At 40.2% G+C, this 26,623-nt stretch overlaps 2 protein-coding genes, 1 long non-coding RNA gene and 1 other non-coding gene across 6 annotated transcripts in view; 3 read left to right on the forward strand and 1 right to left on the reverse strand.

Moving 5' to 3' along the window:
* Nucleotides 1-202: 202 nt before the first annotated feature.
* Nucleotides 203-12,028, forward strand: HEY2 (hes related family bHLH transcription factor with YRPW motif 2). Of its 2 annotated transcripts, none has more exons than XM_014858313.3 (5): nucleotides 203-355; nucleotides 2,324-2,402; nucleotides 2,534-2,617; nucleotides 4,875-4,956; nucleotides 8,919-12,028. In XM_014858313.3, exons 1-5 carry the CDS (start codon nucleotides 273-275, stop codon nucleotides 9,602-9,604), a joined length of 1,014 nt encoding a protein of 337 aa, XP_014713799.1. In that variant the 5' UTR covers nucleotides 203-272; the 3' UTR covers nucleotides 9,605-12,028. The 2 variants fall into 2 exon arrangements, with proteins under 2 accessions (XP_014713799.1, XP_070352772.1); XM_070496671.1 differs by lacking the exon at nucleotides 203-355 and adding an exon at nucleotides 1,915-2,155.
* Nucleotides 12,029-16,920: 4,892 nt separating this feature from the next.
* On the forward strand, nucleotides 16,921-19,621 carry LOC139041799 (uncharacterized). The gene is made up of 3 exons (XR_011497744.1): nucleotides 16,921-17,735; nucleotides 17,862-18,004; nucleotides 18,241-19,621. It is a non-coding gene; the product is annotated as an uncharacterized lncRNA (long non-coding RNA).
* A 5,586-nt stretch (nucleotides 19,622-25,207) lies between these two features.
* Nucleotides 25,208-25,279, reverse strand: TRNAE-CUC (transfer RNA glutamic acid (anticodon CUC)). Its single transcript has one exon. It is a non-coding gene; the product is annotated as a tRNA-Glu (tRNA).
* A 131-nt stretch (nucleotides 25,280-25,410) lies between these two features.
* NCOA7 (nuclear receptor coactivator 7) overlaps nucleotides 25,411-26,623 on the forward strand; it is a 147,210-nt gene continuing 145,997 nt past the window's right edge. For both annotated transcript variants that reach the window (XM_044757115.2, XM_070496674.1), the window contains exons 1-2: nucleotides 25,411-25,543; nucleotides 25,685-26,340. The gene's annotated coding sequence lies outside the window, so the exon portion shown is untranslated. The remainder of the gene's footprint in view (nucleotides 25,544-25,684; nucleotides 26,341-26,623) is intronic.

A 26,623-nucleotide genomic window follows, 5' to 3' on the forward strand; every position in this document is an offset into this window, starting at 1 on the left:
CCGCCCCAGCCAATCGCTGGCCACGCCGACCCCCGAGGAGGCGGTGCCCGGGGGGGCGGGGGAGCCTGCGCGGGGGAGGCGGGCGAGGGGGCCCCGCCCGCGCGGGGGGGCGTGGCCGGCGCCGGCTCCTGCGGCCGCGCTGGGCTGCGGCGTGGGAAAGAGCGGCGAGGAGCCGACCGCGCCGCCGCCGGAGCCGCGCCTGCCGGGCCCGGGGAGGGAGGGAGGGAGGAGGCAGGCGGGGAGGGCGCTGCGCCCGCGCGGTCCTCGCCGCGATGAAGCGCCCTTGCGAGGAGACGACCTCCGAGAGCGACATGGACGAGACCATCGACGTGGGGAGCGAGAACAATTACTTGGGGTGAGCGCGCGCTCGGCGGGAGCTGCCCGGAGCCCGGGGCGTCGGGAGCTTTGTGCACGAGCGGCTCCTTGGAGATCCCGAGGCTCCTCTCCGCGCGTCCTAACGGAGCGGGGAAAGTTCTGCCCCAGAAACTTGGAGCGGTGGGCGCTCTGGGAGCGTGCGTTGGGGTGGGGCGAGGGCTGTCGGGTTTCGCTGTAGGGGTGGGGCGGAGAGGTCGGGGGACGCGGCTGAGAGAGAACGCAGGAGTGGGCGAGGGAGGGTCCCCGGCTGTCAGCGTGGGGCGCGCGGACAGGCACGTCCCGGAGACCGGCGACGCCCCCGCCACTGAAGTTGTGTTTGGAAGCACTTTCAACATGGGCCGGGTGAAAAGAGAAACAGATTGATTTTTACTTTTAAAGGGACTTGAAAAATGACTTGCTTTTTTTTGAGAAATGAAAGCAATTTGCGATGTCAAGGCCGAGTAGCTTGAGCTTTCCAGGTTGGCCGTGTGTGACTTGGCTGACGGGAGAGTGAGTGACAGATGTAAGGATCGTTTAGGGCATCGTCTCTTTGACTGCTTGTTCTTAAGTCTGGAAAAGATCGGGGTCGTGATCACAGAAGCCAGACCTCCACTTTCCAGTGACAGAGGGAGATTACCGAGGCATTTTAGTGCCAAGGCGGGTCAAATGATAATTGCTTCTAATTGGCATCCCCAGAAGCACCTTAATTATTTATCTGTCACTCAACGAGCAAAATTCTTCCTGCCTTTGGAAAACTGATTTTATTTCAATTTTGTCGTTCTAATACGTACAGACCAAAGCCTGACATCAGCGAACGCAAAGATATTTACATGAAACGTTGTTTGCAAAGTATCTTCGAATTATTAAAGTGTTGTTGTGTCATCTTAGAAAATGAGGTCTGAAAAACAGAAGATGTGTCATGTGAAAGGCGAAACCCGTTGAAAAGGGGTGGGAATGAGGGGGACAGTGAATTCAGAAATAAGATCCAGAAGTGAGAAGGTGAGGTAATAAGAACCCGGTGTGTGCAACATTTCTAAAATGAAGGAGAACAAATAGAAGGAACCTGGAGAATTTGAGAACAGAAAGAAGCGTAGTCTCCATGAATTATGAAGAGAAACAGATACAAACTAGAAAGGATCGTAAAAATTACGTGACAAAATAATGGTTGGTTGAGCTTTCAATATAAAATATCTCTTCATTAGGAAACTCACGATGGATTGCAGCTTCTAGAGCGTTAAGCTTAGATTGAAGGCTGAGAGAGATTCACCTACAGTTTCATTTTCAAAGTAAAACATTTCCCTCGTAGTTGATCTCATTTTAATTTCCCTACCAATGGCGTATTTAATCCGGGGCATTCTTTTGGAAGATTAGTCTGCAAAACATTAAAATTTGTCGGTTTTTTTCCTGTTGTGAGATATGACTAATTGAAGTTTGGAAATAGATAACTTCTGTTTATTTTAAACATTGCGTCTAGGGACAACAGTTTGACGTGACGACTGTATCTGTTCGATAGTGTGCTAAGCATGGCCTTTATTTTAAAATAGCTTTGCCTTGTTCACTGTGTCTGATGGAGAGAGGCGGAGTGATGCTATTCGGGATTAGATGACTTTGAAGAAACGTTTATGAGTGGAACTAGGCAGTACTAATAGCTCACTTCTCACCCTGACTGCCCATGATTATTTCACTGGGAGACCAAATAAAAGTCTAGGGGCGGTTTTGCCAATGGATTTGGCATCTGGATACTCCTGAAAATTTAAAAAAAAAAAAAAAAAAGCGGGGCATGATTTCTACCTGAAAAAAGGTAAGGGCTGAATGCAAAGTATGTTCAGGGTAAAGCAAGAATTAAGAATAAAATCGCACGGACCTGAACTGTACCATCTCTCTGAATACTTAATGTGTGCCATCGAGTGCCCAGAAGAAAGCATTTTTATGTTAATTCGGCACCTGACATACTCTTCCTATTTCTTAGGCAAAGTACTAGCTCTGTGATTAGATCGAATTCTCCAACAACAACATCTCAAATTATGGCAAGAAAGAAAAGGAGAGGGGTATGTGGTTTTTTTCTTTTTATTTCATGTAATCCAGCCGAATGTGTAACAGTTGTATTTTTCCATTATGAGGAAGTTTATCATGTGTGTATTCATAAACTTTCATTGCTGTTTTGCTTTCTTTGGGATAGATAATAGAGAAAAGGCGTCGAGATCGGATAAATAACAGTTTATCTGAGTTGAGACGGCTGGTGCCAACCGCTTTTGAAAAACAAGTAAGCTACCCTCAGCCCTAACCACCTCAACCAAAAAGCTCAAAAAAATCTGATTCTCTCATCTGGGAATGTGGGTTCTTGTTAAAGCTCATTAAAATAATAGTGTATGTGCCCTGATCTGGTACAGAGCAGCTATTTCAATAAAATGCTTTGTTGTGGCAAAACTATTAAAAACATAATCCATCATGAAGTTGAAAACCATTCCCATTCTTCAGCTTATTTTCCCCTGAAGGGTAACAGTGTGCATGCTTTCTCTCTTCTTTCTATGAATACCAGTAGTGGTTTTGTTTAAAACCGAGCCGTATGTAGAATTCTTAAAAAAAAAAAAAAAGATATGTGAAATTTCATCTTTGTCTCAAACTGTTAAAAAAAAAAAGAGTAACCTTTTTATTTTAAAAGTAAGCAAAGCCCAGGAAGTAACATCTCTAGTTCTGTTTCCTAACTAATAATAATAATAAAATTTCTTTACCAAGCCACTTGGTTTCATTTTTAATCGCTGGGTGAATAGAATGATATTTGAGTTGGGGCATCTCTTTTGGAAGTTTGGTAAAAATCAAACTAGCCATAAATGCCCCTTTTCAGAATTCAGGTATTCCTTTACAAAAAAAAAAAAAAAAAAAAGATTTTGCACAGTTATAAAAGTAGGAAGCCAAGTGTTTAAATCTTCCTTTGTCGTTTTGGAAAAGTTTGGTTTCTCCTGCCGCCATGGCTAATGGCACAGACTTCTAAGAGCATCTTTCAAAGAATACGGGATCATACCCTTGTTGAAAATACTTTCAATTTAATTCAAATAGGGTATAAGACAGCAGTTGTTTGTTTATTCCATTTTGCTGTTTAGTTCATGAACCACAAACATTATAAAGCAAGCCCTACAATGCCTTTGGACATTATCCAGAAACTGCAGTTTTGTAATTAGTCACTTTCACTGAAACTCCTGTCCATCTGCATGGAAAGTTGAACATTGACAGAAGTACAAGATGCAATATGCTATCGATTATACATTTTTAAGAGAAAAGAGACACCCATTCTATATGCTGAAACTATCTTTGATAAGCTAAATATAGTAAGGAAATTCTAGCTTTGATTACTAGCATTTTCAATGACAATAGGCTGAAAATGAAAATGCCAGTCATCAGTGATGTTTTTACTTTGAGTGCCAAAATGTCTACAGTTATGAGGAACAGTCAGTTTGGTGATTTTTTTTTTCGTGGTTTGTTGGACATTTTTCTAAAATGTTGACTTAAAACAAACCTTAAAAGCTGGCCTCAGTTGTTTGGCAGTCAGTTGCCATAAACACAGGCTTTCCCATTTGCCGAACTTGGCTACCGACCCTAGTGAGCTGGCCCTGTCACAATATGATTAGAACAGTGTTCTTTCGAGCAGTTTAAATAACTCTGGCACTCTCGCCACGGATGGGGTGCTGATAATTTTCACCAAACAAGTAAAGCATAGGAACCTGAAATAAACTTCAATGTCCTTTTCAAAAAGACATATTGATTTAATTATGTAGCTCTTCCAGGAAATTAGAAGCCACCCACAGCCCTCTGAGACAGTTTGAGGTGGCACATTTGTATTTCAATTGGTTTCCAGAGGTTGCCTTGTTTTAAGGAGGGGGGACATAAAAATACATTTCTAAGACAATTTTATAAAGAACTATTTTAAAGGGTTCAAATATCTTTAAGCACTTATGATGCTTATTAGATAAGTAGTACAGTTTGCCGTCTTGTTTATGGTCTTGGAATTCACAGTGACACCTGCTGGTAATTATTAGGGAGAAAAACGTAAAAGTAAAGACAGAATTTTCTGTTTTTGAAAACTCCTAACAATAATTTTCTAAGATCCCATGTCCTTATCCTCCAGAGCTGGGTTCACCCGACCTAGACTTCAGTGTTATTTAAGACTACTGGATGTGCTGTAATAAAATAAAGTTTATGATTAACCAAGGTAGGGATTAGATGCAAAGTTTGAGATTTTAGCAATTATAATAGTTTTGGAGTATACTTAGGAGTATAATTATTCTTATGATAAAATTATTTATTATGCCTTTTAGTCTTTAAAAGTCAAAATGGCAAGTATCTGTCATTAGGTGTGACACAGTAATTAGTGTTTTCATGTAAAGTTTGGAAAGAATTCAGATTTCTCTGTGAAAAAATTTAATTTAAAATTTTCTAGTGGGAGGGAAAATTGAAAATTCAGTGTAAAATATTCCAAATTAGTTTCCCTAGGACTTATAAGACTTTCTTCTTTGTTTATTAAGGGATCTGCAAAGTTAGAAAAGGCTGAAATATTACAAATGACAGTGGATCATTTGAAGATGCTTCAGGCAACTGGGGGTAAAGGTAAGTTAGTGACTTCATTTTTTCCCCCTTCCCACCTTTCTCTTTTCATTTTTTCCCCCTAAGATTGTAGGGAAGTCATAGTTGAAGAGTTCTTTAACAAGCTGAGATAGGAGATCCCAGATTAAAGCCATGGAAATCAATGCTAATGGCAGGATTGAACTCGTGGGAAAGAACTTCTGGAACAAAAGAAGCACTTGACCCTGGGCTTGTGTTTGCTTTCATAATACTGTGGGAGTAAAGCTTCATTCATGGCAGCCTGGTCCGAGATTTGTTTGGGACCTCAGAAGCGCATGCTGGAATCTGTGCAGAGAGACAAAACAAACACCCAAACATAAACAGGAGGTTAGAGGCAACCTCTTCTTCTTTCCCTTCGCCTGAGCCCCCCTTCAAACAGAGCTGGGACCTAATATAATGCAGCTATTCCAAAGGAAGTGACTCTAGAATTATCTTCATTGTTGTTTGCAGATTTGGGTCGGTCTTGGATTTAGAGCAGACAGAACATTTGAAGTGCTGGTAGTGAATCTCTGTGCTAGAAACCATGCACAGAGCAGTCATTCCTGTGGAGAGCAAAGACAAGCAGGTGCCCACTGCCCAGTGCCCTGGAGAGGAGTCCTCTGCACTGGATAGTGATGTGGGGAAGGATATCCAGGGGGTCAGGACAGACCGTCACCTTGTGCTAAAAATTATAGACTTGAGATCCTGAAAGCTGTAATACTCATTCAGATTTCATTATCCACTTCTCACACATCACTTAGACTTGATTTTGCCCTTTTGTATCTTTTTCGCCCTTCAGGTTAAGCCTTTGCTATTCATCATAGCCAAGGGTGTTATTCAATATATTTGACGACTGGGTAAGGACAGAGTACCACAAGGGGCTGAGCGCTGTAACCACACCCTGGACGTGTCTCTGTGCTCAACATTAGCCTTTTATGACAGTACCATAGATTACTGTAGATCAGAGCAGGGGCAGGGCATTGGAGGGAGGCAGCTGTTCTCCTGTTGGTATGGAAGTATTTCAGTATTTAACTCCAGCAGGGCCATGCTGCTGAGGATCTGTGGGACCCAGCCCTGCCCTTCACCATCTTTTACCTGTGTCAGGTGGAGGGTGGTCACTGCACAGGGAAGCCCACACAGTGTCACTTACCTTCAGTTGCACTTCTCAAGGAACCATCCTGAATGAGTGGGCATGAAATTGTGTTTTCTGCTCATCGAAATGTAACCCCAACCATAGGATGCAAGCATTCTTCCATAATAGAGAAGAGAACTGGATGAAATGGTAGAAGCCAGCCGTCCAGCCCAGCTTGGCCACTGCCTCGCCTTTGACCTGAGACAGAAGTGCTCTGCTGCACTGTGAGGCCACACTAGCACTCTGAGCTCTAAAGACCTCCCCAGCCCCATGATTCTGTCTCTGCATTTGCTCCCTCAGGATATTAGGAGACTGACTGAATTTCTGATGGTGCGAGAAAGGTTGTTTGATTGCTCTACCTCCTTTGGCGTTGTGAGCCACAAGGCTAAGAATTCTTATCAGGGTTTCAGATATTTGGCATGAGCTGTACTTCTAAAGAGTAATATTGTTCTTATGCCTTATTATAAAAACTAAGTTCCATCTTGGTTGTTATTCTTGGCTACCTGAACAGTCCTAAAATTCATCCCAGAATAGTTTATGAACAGACATTTCCAAGCAGGCTCCATGCTCATCGGCTCACTGCCAGGTCCTTAGGTCATACACAGCAGAATGTGTGGGCCTTGAAGAAGGGAGGCTGGCAGTGTGGGCCCGCATCGTCCAAGACTCATAATGGTTATGGGGTCCTCATAGTGCCGTGGCGAAGGGCATGGACTCTGCAGTTGGGCTGCCTGGTTTCAAATCTTGCCTCTGCTATTTATTAGCTCTGTGACCCTGGGTAAATTACTAACCCTCTCTGAACCCCAGTTTCCTCACCTGTAAAATGAGGACAGTGATAGTGTCCGGCTCACAAGGTTGTTGTGAGTTTATTCACTTAAAGCTGTAGGGCACAGAGGAAGTGGTACGGACCTGTGTGCTATTATTATTGACCCAAGATCCAGTTACAGGAGACAGCTGCTCATCATCATTTCCCTCTGCATTCAGCAATAGGATGGGAACCACATAATTTATATTCCTTAAGATGCAACAGAGAACTCAGCCATATGTAATAACATATAGCTGGCAAACCATAAATTTTAATTACTCCATGCCCACTCATGAGAGTTCTTGGAAGCTCCTGGGGTTCCAATTCCGTTGGTTCATTCTTTGTTGCAGTCTATTATGGTATTAAGTAGTTCCTCGAGAGAATTTAGTACAGTAACCTAAATTTCTAAATCTCTCTGGGTTTCTGGATTCTGTCAACTCTGATGATTACTCCCTCCTTTTCTCATGGAAGTTGGAAGTCTGCAGAGCCCTCCAGAGAACGCTGAGGGCGCTTACGTGAAATCTTTCTGTGGGGGCGTCTTCTTCAGGAAGAGCTTTCCCTGCTAATCCCAGGGTTTTGTTGCTAACTACGCTGAAGTCCTGGGATGATAACTATTTTTATTGCTGATCTTCAACATTTCGTGTTATTCTCTTATATCAGCTTTGGACTGTTGTTGTTACTGTTTTAGTGGTGTATATTTTTGCCCCAGATGTCGTTTTTGAGACTTCCAAATTTCTGTTGGAATTCTAGCTTTAGGACTTTGAATATTGTGACTGTTTTCTAAAGTGCTTTGATTATAGAATAAGATAGTCTATTAATAGATGCTAAATGAAACAGGTAATGCATCGATCTGCAAAAAAAAAAAAGATAACGTAGTAAATGCCTTAGGTGAAAATAACCTTGTTTGATATTTCTCATTTAGGTATATACACATCCCAAAAGTGAGTAGACTAAATTTTAATTGGAAAATTGCTTTAAAAAAAGTTGCAAATGAGGAAGAATCTGAAAAGGATATGTTTATACATATTAGAGGTCACTAATTTAATTTGGTGATATTTCCCCAAGTGTCAGATTATCATCGGTACCCTAAATTGGCACTGATAATAATCAGACATTACTATTTTCTATTCTAATATATTATCTTTGCACAAAAAAGTGATTCTCATAAATGTGACCCAGCTCCACCCACTTTTATGTTAGTAACCATAGGTGTGGGTATTGGTACATATATACCAACACAATTAATATGCATTTTTTTCTTGGGTAGATGCCAGGAAAAAGTAAGCTAACCAATGAGGGAAATATATATTTGAACTTCAGGAAAACTAGGAGTTACTGTAATCTCATATCAGTAAAGGAGCCTTATATTGCCTGATAGAAAAATAAGATCTTCAAATTAGTAACAAAATTTTTTTAAAAACCATTTTTCTCTCAATTTTTTTTCATACAAAGTAATGACAAGACGTTTTCACTTTGTGGATAAAAAACACTGTGAGTCAAGAAGCATTTATGAGATTCTAGCACATTTCTGAAACAGCCCTCAAGCTGCTAAGATGCATTTCACATCTCTGTTATAAACGCCAGGCGGATGAGGGTGTCTCAGATAAGCCCTTTAATCTCCAACTCATGTGACAGAGACAGAGAGACTGGCACTATGTGTTAGCATGAACAAGTTTTGTAGGGAATTTCACTATCCCACAGTACAAAAGGAGAGATACCTTTTTTTTTTCTCAAAGTGTTTGAAACACAGATGGTCTCAATTTTTTCTGCACTGTGACATTTGGTTGCAAGGACAACTATCATCTATAGCCTTGCCCGAGTTGTGAATTGCACAAGTGAATTGCAAAGTACGCTTTCTTAACTTCTGCAAACATTACAACCCTAAGTAGCTGACAATGTTTTCAGAAAGGATCATCATTCTACTTAAATCTCTGAAGGACAGAGTGGAACATAGGTGGTAGTTACTCTTAGTAATGGTATTGTTTTCTTTCTCACTCTTTCTTCTGGTCCGCCTGTGCTCAAACCCTGCCTTAGGCTACTTTGATGCACATGCTCTTGCCATGGACTTCATGAGCATCGGGTTCCGAGAGTGCCTAACAGAGGTGGCCCGGTACCTGAGCTCGGTGGAGGGCCTGGACTCCTCGGATCCACTGCGCGTGCGCTTGGTCTCTCATCTCAGCACGTGTGCCTCGCAGCGGGAGGCGGCGGCCATGACCTCCTCCTTGGCCCACCACCATCACCCCCTCCATCCGCACCATTGGGCAGCGGCCTTCCACCATCTCCCCGCAGCCCTGCTCCAACCCAACGGACTCCATGCGGCGGAGTCAACGCCTTGCCGCCTGTCCACCACTTCAGAAGTGCCTCCTGCCCACGGCTCCGCTCTCCTCACGGCCACCTTTGCCCACGCAGATTCTGCCCTTCGGATGCCATCGACGGGCAGTGTCGCCCCCTGCGTGCCTCCTCTCTCCACCTCTCTCTTGTCCCTCTCAGCCACTGTCCATGCGGCCGCTGCAGCAGCCACGGCAGCTGCGCACAGCTTCCCGCTGTCCTTCGCAGGGGCCTTCCCCATGCTCCCCCCAAATGCAGCTGCAGCGGTGGCAGCGGCCACCGCCCTGAGCCCTCCCTTGTCGGTTTCAGCCACGTCCAGTCCTCAGCAGACAAGCAGTGGAACAAACAGTAAACCTTACCGACCGTGGGGGACAGAAGTGGGAGCTTTTTAAGTTTTCATTGGACTTCTTGCAGTAGTAACTGAATGTCCTTCATTTCTGAGTCAGCTTAAACCCTCTGCACCCCGAAAGTAGCCATACAGATGTCTACAGATCCACAAAGGAGCAATAAAGCTATTTGAGACACAAACCTCACAAGTGGAAATGTGGTATTATCTTTTTTCTCCTTTTTTGTTTAAGGCAGCTTGGTAACTGACATCAGCAACTTCTGAAAACTTCACCCTTGTTTCCATTTAAAAGTTTCCTGGAAAACATATGGACCGTTCCATCCAGCAGTGCATCAGTATGTGTGATTGGGAAGGAAAATGCCCTGACTGAATTCTCTTGAAACTAGATGGAAAAAAATTCGTGTTTCATAAGTGCCTGAGCTAGTAAAGTTTTCTTCTGAACATATAACATTGCACAAGTAAAGAAGAGCATAAAGGTTAGGTTAAGAAAGGAAAGGGACAAGCGTCTTGCATTAGGCTGCAGACATTTTAATACAATGCCAGAGATGAGTACTTTGTTGAAACCAACAGGTTTTTATTGGCCAAAAGGATTGCTGAAAATAATTTTCAACTTGAAAGACCTAGTTTTATCCTAGTTTGCTTTCTCTGTTCAGACTTGCCAAGTGGCGGGTGACATTTAGCAATGCATTGGTATAAGCAATTATTCCATCAATGCTCAGATTAACAAGCATTTCTGCTCTGCCTGCAAACCCCCAGGCACTTTTTGTTCATGGCTCAAAAGATGGTGCTTCTTTATGTAAACCACACGTTTACAGAGTGCACCTAGAAGCATTTGTCTACTGTGTCCCACCAGAGGCTCTTTGATTCATGCCAACTGGAAAACTCGCCAGTTTGTAAAAGTTTAGATTAATTTATTCAGTTTCAGTTTGGACTGTTTTTACATATTTGTCCTCTTCAGTTTGTCCTGATAACGTGTAGTATCTATTCTTGTCACCTTTTGGGGAGAAGTTGCATTTCTGGAAGTGATGAGACAGGGAGAGGGCATTGGGAAGAGAGAAGCCACAATTTTGAAACGCTCTGTGTTAAACTTTGTAACTGCATTTGATCCCAAATCAAGATGAATGTATGCAAGGGATGTACATAAATTATTTTTGTCCATGCCCAGACTAGTGCTACGTAATAGTGTTTTGGTTTTGTTTTTTTATTTTGTTTAATGACAAAATAATCTCTTAATACATTGAAATTGAGCACATGAGATTTTATGTTTGAAAGATAAAGACACAGCATGTATTATTATGCACTTCATTTCTCTGCTGTGTGGAGAAAGCAATAAACATTATGAGAATGTTAAACATTATGCAAAAGTATACTTTTAAATATTTGTTTTAAAATTACTGTACCTAGTTTTTTTTTGCATTACTTTGTAACCTTTTTCTATGCAAAAGTCTACATGTCACTAATTAAATGAAGTCCTTTTTGACTATTTTTATGTGGAAGATTTACTTTGCAGAATGGAAAGTTGACATGAATTTTAAGTAAGGCCTTCCTTCACTAATAAGTTAAGCCATGGCTTTTCTTTTTCTCTTTCAAAGTCATTTGATATAATTCACAGCTTGCCTGAAAATAGCATTTATCTGAGCTTGTAAATCAATTAAGCATGGGTGGGTATGACATGATTTGGAGGCAGGAAGTGATCAGTTTCCTCTGCCCTTTATTTTTAACCATGGTTCTTGGAAAAGTGCAAATACCAGAACTCCAAATAATAGTGCACCAAACATAGGCTACTAAGCTAGAATGTGTCACACATTTTGTAACTCAAAAGCACTTGTAGAGTGTTTTTGAAACATCACATGCATACAAGGTAGGCATATACCTGCCTCTTGATGATAAATCCTCTGTATCTACCTCAATGGAAAGTTCGTTAGATGCTGTAGAAATTATGCCGATATTCCTCTTTCTTGAATGAAGCCTAAAAGACACTATTTCAGAGTTTCTAAAGCTATTGGGCCAAACATATGAAAAGAATAAAAAGTAATGTTTTTATTATACATATCAATTTTGCTCAAAGTTATATGAAAAAAGTGGGAGGCTTCTTATATTATTTCAGTTTTGAAAAATCAAGCATGGTTTATCTAATTTCTTTTGTCTGTGAGTGGGTAAAAAAAATGAGCAGAAACAGATCAGCATGTTCCTCCTGTCTGTGAACTCCATGGTTATTGTATCTTCAGTTAGCTGTGCTGGAATTAGGTAGCAAATAAAATGGATTTAGTGCTATTTGAAATTTGCTTTTTAATCATGATTTGTGGATAACAGGCATAGAAATAATTTTTGTTTAGGATCTCATAGCTGATTCTGTGCCTATTGTAATGTCAGCATTCAAAGAATTTCTTTTCGTTTTTTGGAATGTAAACTGTTTTAGAGATCAGGAATTTCTTTCTTTTAAAAATTGGATTAAATGTTTTAAGATAAATCCCCTTCCTTGCTCCTCTCCTCTCTTTCTCTTTCTGTTTGTTTTTTTCTTATATTTCTTTTTTCCCAGTTACATATGGGTTATTACGTTTCAATTTAATTGGTTAAAATATTTGCAAACCAACTTGCCACATAGTTGCTAAGGGTTGTCAGTGTTCCTAAAGATAATCATTGTCGGTAATTTATGTCATTTAAAGTTAATTGGTCCTTGATCAACATTTCACATCATAAGCTTTTAACATCATATTTCCCTCTTTCTATTACCTTTACCATTGAGTTTTTCATCTCCAAGCCAATGTTTTGTGAAAGTGGTGTTCCACCTTTAGGAGTGGTAATTTTCATGTTTGCTCCCAAAATAGAAAAAAAAAAATTGTTCTCATAGTTCAAGGGAAAAAGAACTTTCGTGGTTTGATTTATTGATGGCATTTATTTGTGTAAAAGTTATTCTCAAAGTTAACTCAAAGGATTTTTTGGTAAGAAAAAAAGAGGACATTGTTAGAAATTTAGTTTTCCCCAAATGTTAAAAGCTATATTTATGCCTAATTAGAACAGTTCTGTATCAGTGTGCCAGAAAGCGTTTATTGAATAACTACTGTGTGCTCAGCACTGTGCTGTATACATCAGGTGTTGCATGGTGTGTAGTAGCGCATGAAAGTGTGATCCCACAGCCTGACAGAGGTGTGGCTGCTACCCCGGCTATTCACAGGGACCCTCAAAAGAAGGAGGGGCCCCAAGAGTGAGGAAAGGGATTCTGGGAACTAGTCCAGAGGCTTTTTGCTCTCCTTGGGGTCTTTTGCTATCACAGAAATGCTATTTCCTATCATATTTGAAGAAATCTAAGGGCCTTTTATAGTAACATTGAAACAAAAAAATCCGACTATTAACTAGAGTGGTGGCTCTAGGATCCACACGTACATAGCTAGCATCAATTTTCATGAAGCCTTTTGGATTATCTTTCTTTTGCTAAAAATTAAGTGAACACAAAGTAAGAGAATCACCTTCAGTAACATTATCACAAAGCAAGATGATTCTAAAGTTCCATATTTCCAAGAGTCTGACTCCATCAGTTGGAATATATACTATTGGTTTCAGGCAGTTTTTAAGGAAAAGTGCCACCGCGGCATAACTTTACACATTGATAGAAGACATCCCAATTTCCAGAGAGTAAAAATGAAAAACAAAAATGCATCTTGGATTTGAGGCAATATTATAATATAATATTGTACTCGAATGTGTGATTTAAAAAATCCATGGCTAGAGATTAGCTAGAGAAATGAAGCTGATTTAGCTGACTATAAAAATATCTCCTCGGGATCAGGTCCCAGCCAAAGAATCTGGATTGACTTTGTAATGGCTTAATGATCTAAACATAAATGTATTTTTTTAAGCTTTTCATGTTTTAATTGCCCAGTGGGACTACTCCTAGTTCTGCATTTTACTGAAGAATGGAGTTTGACTTCCTCTTGTAATTCTTTTAAGATCTAAGCAATAACCGATGTTGTGAATATTTCAGCAACTACAACAAAGCGTTTGAGCAAACATGACATCATAAACTGTCACTGTAGCTCATAGCCTCTGGAGGCATAAGTCTTTGAACTCGGATGGGGGATCTTAAAAAGAAGAAAAGCTTCCATAGACCATCTTGTATGAGGGGCCAGAAGCATATGAGAAATGGTTCTCTGCGTACCAGGGGCAACTTTCTCCCTCTCTTCTAACTTCAAAGGAACAGGCAGGAATGGGGTTGGTCAGGGAATTGGGTCCTCTGGTATAACTGACAGAACCAGCTCCCGCTGTAAGTCACAGGTCTAAAGAAGAAAATAAAATGTAATCCTTACTGCTAATACTGTCTGGTTGTTCTCTGTGCTAAGCTCCATGCTGAGTGTTTGAAATCTCTTCTCTCATTTAAGCCTCATAACTGTCCTATGGAGTAGATAGTATTTTATCTTTACATATTAGGAATCGGAGAATGAGAGGTTAATTGTCCAAGGTCACAGCCAGCAGTTTGAGCTGTGACTCAACCCAGGCCTGTCTGATTCTCAAGCCTTTGACCTCTAGGCTGTGGCTTTTCACAGGGCCTTTTTGGACTCAAACTCATTCAGACTAACCAAGAATTTCAACCTGCTTGGGATCACTTGTGACTAATGACAAGAGTAAATCTGTCTATACTATTAGCATAAAAACCTCCATCATCTCACCCTTTTAATATATGAAAGGATAAAAAAAAAAAGGAATAACTCTACCTTATTCTGTAATACAACATAAAAGGAAAGTATTTTAGCAGTTCTCTGGTTTTGACTTTCATCTTTCAAGCAGTTCGGAGTTAAGAAAGTTTTAAACTACCTTGTTTAAGGGTACCAAAGAATATTCTATCATCCTACTCAAGGTAGTTGACAAAAGTGAGGCAAAATGGTGAAGTACTAAGACTAGATATCTGAGTAAATTGAGTTTGAAAAGAAAAATCCTGTCTTCGATTGGATGTAAAAGATAAAAGATTTTTTTTGAGGGGAGAGGGCAGAATGTTGGATCGTGGTGAATGTTTATACATTCCAGGTCCATCATGTCATCAAACAACATTCTTCATTTGGCCTATGAAGACCTGCTCAGTAACCCATGCACTTCAACAATTCTCATTGTGAGGAAGGGCTTTTTCACTAATCTAAACTCTTCGGCCTACAGCTAAGCATGCTTTCTATAACAGTTAACAGTTATATGTGCATAATTTCTCAAAAATCTTATATCCAGAGACATTTTTATATGCCTCTAAGTTCTTGGTCTTCTGAGAACCGAATATTCTGTTTCCTTGACCTCTGTTGTCATTCTCTTCGTCTGTGGGAATGGAGAGATTCATGCGTATGAAATGGTATATGCATGTAATGGAATGCCTTGTAAACTTTTTTTTTTAAGGGATAGAAAGAGGTTGAGTATCTTTGGCAAGTTAACTCTGAGGTTTCTTGAATTAAGTCTGCATTGTACTAGTTTTGTATTTTCATTGCAGTGAAAACAAAGTCACATATTCTCATGCAGAAGAAAAACTATTTCGCAAAGAATGGCTGTTATTCATAATGTTTCACTTGTGTAATGGGGTGACAAATTTAAAATTGCTCATAAACTCCTAAAACAACTAGGTATCTGAGTTAACCCTTCCTTTCTTGATTATAAACTATCAAGCTGAATATTATTTACCATACTATAAAACTCTGCTTCCTGGATCTTTCATTATTTCTTTTTGGACCTTTTTCCTTAATTGCAGAAAGCCTCAAGAGTTTTTTTTCAATAAAACAATGCGAGTGAAGTTTTGTGTAGCTCTGTTTGCATGGACTTTCTCCTGGGCCAGCAATGGCTGGCCTCTTTCCTTGTCCTAGCCAGTCTGTCCCAGCACAGCTGCTTTAAATAGGTTTCCCTTGGGGTCTGGCAAGATGATGGAGACGTGTTCAAAGTCAGGAGGGCAAAACAGAGAGGCACACAGACCATATTTTACTCTCGTCATAACACATTTCTCTGTCACAGTCACAAGCTGCCTCCTAAACAGGAAATAAGCCAGTCACTTTTTAAGTTTCACAAGTAGCCACTGTTAGATTTATTTTATTATTTTGACATACTTCTGACAGCAGAAAGATAAGCATGGCATAGAACAAATGGTCAGATGTAACGACATTATCACAACCCACATATAGCCTGGTGAACATCAGATGAGGGTACAGCCAAGCTCAGGGGACAAGCGTTGCCTATGGTGACAAACATCCTTTACTGCCACAGTAAGGAGGCTTGATAGCCATTGTGCCTCCTTTTCAAGGTTCAGAAAGCCCCCCAAAAGATATCCCTGCATCCATGACTGCTGAATCATTGAGCAGGCTTAAGGCATATGCGTTGCACCAGGACAACAGACTTGAACACCAAGTGCCTCCCAACCATGCCTATCATGGGAACGGGTCTCAGCAATAAACCCATGAATTATCTGGCCCACGCTGACCAGTTCTCACAACAGAGCTATGCCCTTGATGTGAGCGTCAAACGCCAAGCATGCCCAAGAGTGGGAGCCACAGACAACACAGGAGCAATAATTCAACAGAAATGCCTTTAGCCACTTCTCCAAACACCAAGGTCCAGCAGGCAGCTTCCTTGCTCTGAATCTCAGGAGCTTGAGACAAAAGGAGAAACAAAGTTCACCATTGTCTGTCTTCATGATATGACATAGTGAGAGAAGTGGTGAAAGTTATTTGTCCAATTGTTCCTTTTAAATGTATAATTTAGAAGTTAAAATTCTGTAAGCATATCCTCTACTAATACAGGAAGGACATATTAACAAAGAGGTGGTTTGTTTAACGATAGTGCAACTTCACAGTCGCTTCCAGGATGATGCATGTTTAATTACGTACGTAAGTCTATCAAGCAGTTTTGTTTAAGATGTGGGGGCTTAGTAAAATTCTTGGTACTTATTCCACAGACCACTTATAAATAACTTGAAATCCATATTTATAATTCTAGTGAATTTATCTCTACTCAACATTTATAAGTCATTTTTAAAAATCTCAACTCTTCAATGAATAGTATGATGACTAAAAGGACGAGTTCTGAAATCAGACGGATCTGGATACATCTTGAGATGTATTAACTGTGTGACTTTGGACAGATTACTGAACCCGTGCAAGCTTTGTTTTTCTGATTAGTAAAATAGGATTAAAAAAACCACCTGTCTCACAAAGATTTTCTCAAGATTAAATGAGATAATGTACATAAGACCCGGCACACAGTACACTTTCAATAAATGGAAGTGTAGCTTCTTCAAATTCAGTTTATTCAAAATGTCTTATGATCCAAAATAAGTCACTTTGGGTCCCATTCACCCACTTTTATTCAAATACACACCAAGGTAGTCCCCAGCACCCATTCTCTCTACATTAAATGATTACATTAAATAAAAAGCATGGACGTCTTGCTTTTTATGAATATATTTACAGATTCACAGAATTTCAGAGTTAGAAGAACATAACCTAGTCCTGTGCTTCATTTTTCAGATGAAAAAACCTCAGGCCCAGCCAAGCTAGATAATCTTTGCCACAGTCACCGACCCAGGGCTCCTGATTTCCAATACACCGTTCTTTCTGAGGCAACACGACCATCATGTAAACATTTTCTTTCATATCTTTTATACTTTAGGTGCCAAAGTTTTTAGTTTGTTGTGGATGAGCTAAATAGGTCTGTTTGTTAAAACACCACACTTTATGTTTCCTGTTTTAAAAAGCAGTGGTTTTTAGTCTGATTCAAAATAAATACAATGGAATCAAGTTTCTTTAAAAGAAAAATCTTAAATCCAATGAATATGGCAGAGATTGAAATTACATTACTGTTTTTAAACGCTATCCTTCATCATCAAAAAGCTCATCACGCGCCGGTGAACTGAGCTGCGTCATTATCCGGCACTCGGACCAACTCTTTCAGATACTGGTTTCCCCCGCTATCCGAAAGTTCGCTTTACGCCACTTCCTCTTTAGGAAAGACCAACGTGAGTACCGGTTTTTGCTAACCAAAGGAAATCTGAATATGAAAAAAAAGGCGAAAAGTAGATATAGCCTTCAGCGTTTGTCTGGCAGCGAGCTATATAAAGGCAGCGTCCATCCCCGGCAGCGAGAGTGGCGCCACCAAGCGCCTTCCCCAGGAACTGCACTCAGCGTCTCCGCGTGAAGCCCCCGCAGCGTTGAACGGAGTCTGTGAGCATCTGTGCTTTATCTTGATTTATTTTGGTAGGGTATTTTTTTGGGTCTGGGAACGCTCAAAACTTTTCCCCATATAAACTAATGGTAATTGCTTTATCGCTTTATGTCATTTCGGCTTAGGAAGGATTTCATAGGAACGCCCTACTTTCGGAGAGCGGGGGAAACCCATGTACTGATAAAGCCGCTGACTCACCAACGACTGCGAGTGGGCTTTGAGCTGCTGCTGCGCCCAGCCCCGTTTCTGTGGCTCCTTAATGCTCTCAGTGTGAAGACAAAATCCTTAACCTCAGACTACAAAGCCATGACAGATCTGTCCCCTGTCCACTGCTCAGGCCTCTCCTCGTCTGTCTTTCTCTGCTACCTCTGATTTGCCGTCAGCCTTCCCGGCTCTCTTTCAGCCCCTGTTCTACTTCCTCTCTCCTGCTACAACAGCTTGCACATGTTCCTTCTACTTGGAATGTTCTTTTTTCCTAGGTAACAACTCATCTTCATTTTTCAGATCTAACAAACGGATCACTCCTCTGGTATCTCCAACTGGTTCAAAACCTTGCTGTGGAAACGGGTGAACCACGTACTTCTCCTTCGCGGAATTTATCAGTTGCAATTTAGATTTGTGATTACATAATTACTGTCTGTCTCCACCACTACGCTGAAAGCAAATGATAGTGGCTGTGTTTTTGTTCACAATGTTAAGTCCCCAGGGCCTCTTTGCCCTGTGTGTGGAACAGAAGGGAAGCTCAACAAATATTGTGGACATTGGTTAAATGAATGAATACATGAATGCATGATTGAATGAGGCATGAATGAATAAACGTCATATGCTGGACCTGCATACTTCTTGCGTTGAATTTATCTGAATGCTTCCTCCCAACTTTAATCTGATAGCACAGTACATATGCAAGGAAAATCAAGCATAATCGATGAAATTAGAAGAAAGAAGCTAAAAGAAAAAAATCCTCTGCTGCTCCCTATGAATACAATAAACTCTAGATTTTCAGCGCACCATGTAATAACATCTCCAAGCTAAGTATGGGTTACATGGAATCTGAATCTGAATGAGACACATGAGGCTAGGATGCCACCTTGTGGCTTATTTTCACATTTATCATTTTCAACCTGCCTGGAACTTTCCTACCTTAGAAAAGTACCATTATAAACTATGGCAATAGAGAGGAGTGGAATTTTGCTCAACTAAATATTGCTTGCATGCCATTATCCCAAAGAGTTCGTTCATTTTGTTATTCGTTTTAATTATTGAATTGGTAGAGAAAATAGTATAACATATGTATAAGTTATAAATAATCAAATGAGAATGAATCCCTGTGTACCTATTGCCCAGCATGCTACTACCTGTACTGTTATAAAACACCCCTGTGTGCTTCTTCTATTTTCTTTTTGGTGAGGAAGATTGGCCCTGAGCCAACATCTGTTGCCAATCTTCCTCTTTTTTTTCCTCCCCAAAGCCCCAGTACATAGCTATAGGTCCTTCTAGTTCTTCTATGTGGGATGGGGCCTCAGCATGGCTTGATGAGTGGTGCATAGGTCGGTGCCCAGGATCCCAACAACGCACCCTGGACCCCTCCAAGCAGAGCGTGCCAATGGAACCACTACGCCACCAGGCCAGTCACCTCTGTGTGCTTCTTGCTGAATCCTTCCTCCATCGTCTCCATTAATGGGGAATAACTACTATGTGGCTTTTATTTATAAGTTACCATTCATGTATATGTCAATAAACAATATTTTTAATTTAGCATTTTAAAACGTCATATAAAATGGGATAATTCTGTATTTGACTTGCTTTATAAATGAATTAATATTTTTCTGGGATTCCTCCTGTTGATAAGAGGAGCTGTAATCCATTTGTTTTCATTCCTCTGTAGTGTTTCATTGTATGACTATACCACAATAGATTTAGCCACACTGCTCTTCATCAACATTTAGGTTGCTTCTAGTTTGGGGCTATTATGATGGTGCTGCTGGCAGATTCCTGTATATATCACCTGGGGCTCACATGCAGGATTTCCCAGGGGTTGAATTGCTGGGTATGGGAACCTCCAACTTTACTAGATAATAACAAATTGTTTTCCAGAGTTACTTTATTGCATCAATTTACACTCCCACCATTAGTGTATAAAAGTCTCAGTTGTTCTACATCCTTGTCAACACTTGATATTATTAGATTTTTCCATTTTAGCCACTTTGATGGGTGTAAACAAAATCCCTTTCGTTTTAATTTGCATTTCCTGGTTACAAAAGAAGTTGATCCTCTTTTCAAAGCTTTAGTGGTCATCCATGTTTCTTCTGAGAAGTGCCAGTTCCAGTCTTTGGCCTTATTCTTTCATTTATCCACTCAAGAGTCATTTGAATTGTTACCATGTGTCAAGTACTGTCATAGTCTGGAGGATACTAAGATGCATCTGACCTAGACCAAATCCTCATGGAGCTCTTGGCTTACTGTCACTTCACTGCCTTCAGGGATGATACTAATTATCAAAACCAAAAAACTGCTTCAATTTTGACCCCCAATTATAAGATCATCACTTTGCAAGGCAGAAGTATGTTTTCTGAACTCTGACCTCAAGGAATTTACAAAAACATAACAAACACAAAACAATAGCAAAATATTTAAAATATTATGTACTATGTTACATATATTATAGAAATTCAGAGGATGTAATAATCAGAAAAAAAGCTAATTAATCAAGTAGGTCCATGGTTTAAATTTAAATTGCTTTCCTTTCACATAACTAATGTAAAAATATTTTTTATAGCCTACTCAGTAAAGGAAGAAGATGAAAAAAAGGAACCATTTTAAGTCAATAAAATAATAACGATCAACATGGAGAGGTAGCCAAGATTATTTTTAAATAAATAAAAATTTTACTGAAGAAAAAAATGCTTTCACAAATCAACACACTTATCCACAAATGCAAGTACACTGTGTTTGCTTTTAATCTTAATTCTTAATTAAAAATTTTCCACTTCTTTCTATGGAATCTGGTTTTGTCCAATAAGCAGCTAATGGGGGTTGACCTTCACCGAAGTTGTAACGCGTAGAATTCAATTATACTTTTGAAAGAGAACCTGAAATGTCCCACAATTCCTCTTTGCTTCTATGCAACTCTCCCTATGAACCACCCTATTTGTGAAGACTGCTCTAAAGAAAACCCCACAGTGCCACCAGAAAACTTGTTGTAATGTGAGGAGTCTTAAGACAGGATCTGGGCTGGGCAAATGCAGGTTGGAATCCTGGTTCCCCCACATACTAGTGTGACTTTAAATGTTATACATTTTCTGAGTCTGTTTCCTAAACTACAAAATAAGGATAATTGTTGTAAGGATTGATTCTATTATTATGGATAAAGTGCTTAGTTCAGTGTTCAGCATCCAAAAGAACTCAATAAGTGACAGACGTTATTCAGAATGGCTCAGTTTAATTCTTTTTCCGTTTGTTCTTCTCTCAGTGGAAGTAGCATTATGAGGGGCTTAACATGTATGTGACTGTTTTCAAGAGAAGTCCTAACAATCTACTTCTTGGTTAAATTGATTACATAATTCATTCATCCAGCACCAAACACATGTCAAGCACTGTACTAGACGCTGAAAAAAGTTCTTCCCTTCCTTTCTGCCCATGCTTGGTTACGCTCAGCCGTTCTTACAATTCTGGTACGCATCCGCACAACTCAACATCCACTAGAGTAGTCCAATCCTAGGTGAATGACAATTTTCTGTTTAAAATAGAATAATTTGACAAGTTCAGAAAAATATTTTTGGTGTGCAGCCAATAACCTTTGCTTTCTTTTGTGCAGGTTATGTACTTTCTATTTCTTTACCTTTAAAGAACCTCTCCATATGTGGAGCATTTCTGCAAACAGTCTTTCACCATTTCCCCATTCTTCATAAACATGGAATCGAGCACAATATTCTGGCTCTACAAAGCAGCAACTTTGTGCTGTGTGTAGGTGCTGTGATATAGTGCTGTGTCTAAATGACAATATCACTTAGAAAAAGTGTACTTCTTTGACGAAAAATTACAAGAGAATGAGTAAAACACAATAAGAATGATATCAAAACCAAATAAAATAAAACTCCATTAAAAAAACTAACCAAACAAGAAAGATGCTGTATGCTGTTAATGACTCGCTGCAATCTTCAGGGTCTTTCTTCTTTGGCTTCCTTGACCCAGACTTGTCCGGACCATCTTCCTTCAGATTTTCCTCCTATGTCCTCCTCTAGCCCAAGTCAAGCCTGCAAATCTCAGCTCTTCTTTGTGCTTCACTCAGTGTCTTGGCAAGCCTTTCCATTCTTGAGGCTTCAGTTCTCACCTCAGAGCAGAATCTCCTCCAAATCTACCATCATTACTCAAAAATTCAACCCATGTACAGGACAGCTGCATTTGGATGACCTCTCTTCAGTCCAAATCTAAATGCAACATGGCTTCCTGCTCTGCCTCTCTCCCAATCAGCACGCTTTCCAAATTACGAGGCCATAATCGAAAGCTTAATCATTTTCTTCTTTGATTCCTACTCAACGTGATAGAGACAGTCTTATTGCCCTCTGTAGGCCTGTGTCTACAAGAATGACTCGCATGGAGTACGAATTCCATAAGTGTTTGCTAAATCAGTGACTAAATGAATGATGACAAGAGATTTTCACATATTGAGGCCTATGGGGTAACTATTCGGGTTCAAAACTGATTCAGTCTGAACCAAAGAAGCCTGACTTATGGCCTATCAAACATACATTGTACATCTGCTTAACCATTAAAGTAAAGAATGCACTCTCTTAAAATAAGAATGCATACTTCTCCTCCTGCGCCTTATTGGCACCGTCCTGTTGGTAAAGCCTGTATTAATCCCTTTCCCCACATCAGGGTCATGTGGATCTGCTAATTTGCAACTGAACACCTCTTTGAAACTTTGATGAATATCTATCCTGGGTGTGTTTAATGTATGTTTTTTGTTCTAAAAAAGTATAACACTGTACTGAAAACCATCCTCTCCAGAACGCTTTCTTCCTTTGTGGAAAAGGCCTTCCCGGGTTATAATCCTCAGTTTGGGCTCAAGTAAAATTCATCTTATCTCTCTTATCTATAGAAAAGTTATTTGTTATTTTGTGTCGAAAGTGACAATAACTCTGTGAAGCATCATGGAGGCTGTTAGCATCTCCACTGTACAGATAAAGATCCAAAGGTTCAGAGAAGTTGTCACCTTCCGAAGGCAACCCAGTTGATCTTGGCAGTCAAGATTAATTCAGTCTCTGGCTCCTGAACAAAACAAAAGCTTTCCTAACACCTCTTTTTCTTCTCCATATTTGTTCTTCCATAATATCTAATTCATTGATAGGTTTGCTGTCTCTTTCTCACTGTAGTCCAGACCATCAGGACCTTGAATCATGTTTGTAGCAATGGCCTCATAGACAGACTTGCCCACCGTGATATGGCCTCTACTAATCTATTCTGCACCCAATAGCCATTGTCTCACCACTCACCTGTGCTTAATCGCTTTCATTGTCTCCTTGACCTTTTTACAACATCCTGTCCTCTTCTCTGCCACTTCCTTCTTGATCTCTCTTATCTGGTCATTACCTCTCTTACTGCTATTTTGCTGTTTCCTTTTTAGTTATCTTACTTCTTCCTATTCTCCACTATTGCATTCTCACCTGGGTTTATTCCATGGTCTTCTGTCCTTTTTATAGATTGTCCTTTTGAGAGAACTCAAATCTTCTCAAACTGCTCAGCTAATGGCTCCAAAATCTATTCCTCCCACTGTAAGTTCCAGCCTGTTTTTCCAGCCACCATCTGGCCGTGCTCTCTGTGGGGATCTGGCTGAGCTTACCTTCTCTTCCCAGTCTGTTTCCCCATCTTAACGTCCCTATTACTTTTTAGGCTACTCCAACTTTACTAATCACATAGAACATGTATAACGGAGTCATCAGTGATTCCTCCTGATTCTTAGCTCTATCTATCCTATCAAATACCAAGGCTTCTTGCATTCCCTTCATAACTCCATAGCTTTTCTTAAGGTCCCCCATAATCTGGCTGCACCAACTGATCTGATCCGGACCTGTGCTGTTCCCTAGCACAGGTCCCCTGCTATAGCCAGCCTGACATGGCCATCCTCGGTGCAGATGCTAGGTCTTGATCATCCCGGATCCTCTAAGATGAAATGCCCATTCCCCTCTTCTCAAGATTTCCAGATCCTACTAGCCTTTAGGCTAGCTTGGGAACCAGTTTTCAAGTTCAATTTTCATTCTTGTATCCACTTTCTTCACCCTTGCCCCACCACATATTGTAATTATTTAAAGTACCTATCACTTGGTAAATAATCAGTGAATGGTGCCTATTATTTTTGTTAATGGCAATAACAATAATAATAATACATATATATTTCTGTCAAGTCCTCAATATAGGGCTCCTTAAAACACTAGAGTCACATCTTCTCTTCTCCACCCCCTGGACCATTAATAAATACTCATCATTTTCCTCTTCCAAACTAGTCTCAGCACAGCTAAAAGGAAAGTAAAACAAAGCCATTTTAGTTGTAATCAAGCTTTTAGTCTGTTTCTACGCTATTGTGAAATTTCAGATTTAAACTAAAATGGCCAAAAAAACCCAATAGCTCAAAGAGTGGCAAAAGTTATAATGTTTTTGAAATTTCAGAATGAAAAAAATTAATGCCTATATAGCATTCTTTTTCTTCTTTGACTCCAATATTTCCATATTTTCTTTTGGGGAACTCGCAGAATCCTATTTTGCACTGAATGTAAAAATTCCTGATGATACTTAACTCCATTTTTTGAGAGGGCTATATGATTCACCTGCTGGGAACTGACACACCGGATGCAAGAAATTGGCAATATTTGTATGAATCTCTTAGAGAAAATGTAAAATAACAGATAAAATGATGAACTAGAACAGGTTATTAGGAGAAAATATAATAAACCAACTGCTTGATAATTAACCAGCAACGTACTGAATAAAGATCTTAGACTCATAAAGGAGAACAGGTTAAGAACAGCTCCAACATACACAAATAATCTACAAAGTACGTAATCTGAATACGTAGAACTTGGATATAAGCATGATGCAGAGTAGGTATAATGCCACCTAAAATTATTTCCTCCTTTTAGCAGTCAAACAAAGCTCAAGATTAAACAAAGGCTTAAAAGTTAATGCTTGTATACACATCCAAATTATCTTCAAAACCTGGAAAATGCAGTTTTAGAAAAGGCTTCATTTTGGGGACAAATGTGTATAGAGTATTTTAGAATCAGGGATCTTTATGTTGTTTATTTGATTGTAAACAGTATTTGTAAAAAGGTAACGTGTATTTTAAATCTTAGATTACATAATATTTAAACACTAATTGTATTTTTATGATTGGAAAAAATCAGCAACAATTACCAAAACTCAAGCAGTTAAAACTCACTGCTTTGACCTTGCCAAGTTGGCACAAAACAACTCTTTCCCTGACCGGGAATCGAACCCGGGCCGCGGCGGTGAGAGCGCCGAATCCTAACCACTAGACCACCAGGGAACTTGACAGTTTGGTTTCCCGGAATTTATTTGATTCTTTCAAAGCTTCCGCGTAACCGTGACCACTAAGAAACAAGTTTGTTGCTTCTAAGCTCCACCTACTTTGTTCCGGTTCTGAGTCTCCGCCTCCTAAACCGAGGCAAATTCTCAGCACTGCCTGGAGAGCTCCGCCGGCGTATTAAGAGCCGGGCCTTTCACATCTAATCCTCTTCCCGCTGCCCTCCTGGAAAAGACGCCCTGAAATTTCATGCTAATTACGTAACATGTAAATATCTATATCCAGACAAAAGTTAAAGTACTGCCCAGAACCTTGTAATTTGCTTTATTATTTTCTTAATCATCTAGCTTTTCTTTCTAAATCTAACCTCTGTCTCCTTCTGTCTTTCTGTCTTTCCCTCTTACGCAGATGTTAAGTCCCAGTAAACATTTTACTAAATCTGAACGATGGATTGCCACCGGCGGAGAGCATTTCACGTCCTAGAGCTGATGCGACAACGCACACGTCCTTGGCACAAAGCACATGCTCTATAAATGTGGGTGATGAAGGGCCACGGGGCCTTAGGGGACGCGACTAGATCTATAATATACATATGTCGTCGTGATTACTCATTTGGGAGTCAGGCTAACAAGGCTGAGAGAGCTGTGGGTGACGTGCCTAGTGAAGAACTGGGGCATCTACACGCGGAGCCAGTAAACCCTTCGAACCCACCGTTCCGTTATTCTCATATTTGTCATCCTGTGTTATCGGGGCAATTGCTTCACCTCTCCGCATTGTGTACGAGACCCGGCCAGGAAATGATGCAATTACCAAAGGAGTCAAGAAACCTTCCAGCTCAGCCTCAATTCAGAAACCCCCATGAAATAGGAGCAGAAGGCCATAGGATGTAACTCAGCTTTGAAAGTACCAACCATTACAGCTGAACAAATGTGACCCAAGAGACTCCGCTCCGCTGCAAGATGGAGGGAGGGTTAAGTAAAATACATATAAATTTGTAATGACCTTGCTTACAACATCCGGCGCCACTGTGAGTTACAGCCATCATCCATCACCACAGAATTCAGGTGAGTCTGTGCTGGAGTGTTGTTTATTGTTTTCAACAACTCAGAGATGGAGTTTAGATATTGATAAAATTTATCTAAAATTATTTAACAGTATGCAAACAGAAAGATTGAAAGGGCTCATTAAGACTAATAAATAAAGATGGAAAAGTCACCAGAAGAAATTTCTTAACTTTTTATATTTTAGATGGGGCACACACCTCTTTCCTGTATCAAGGAATTTTTAGGAAATCGAGTTCAGTAGAGGGAGCTCTTACTTCTCGTTTGGGGATTACCAGAGCTCAGC

The sequence above is a fragment of the Equus asinus genome, chromosome 24 (assembly GCF_041296235.1).
Source record: "Equus asinus isolate D_3611 breed Donkey chromosome 24, EquAss-T2T_v2, whole genome shotgun sequence".
Lineage (NCBI taxonomy): Eukaryota > Metazoa > Chordata > Mammalia > Perissodactyla > Equidae > Equus > Equus asinus.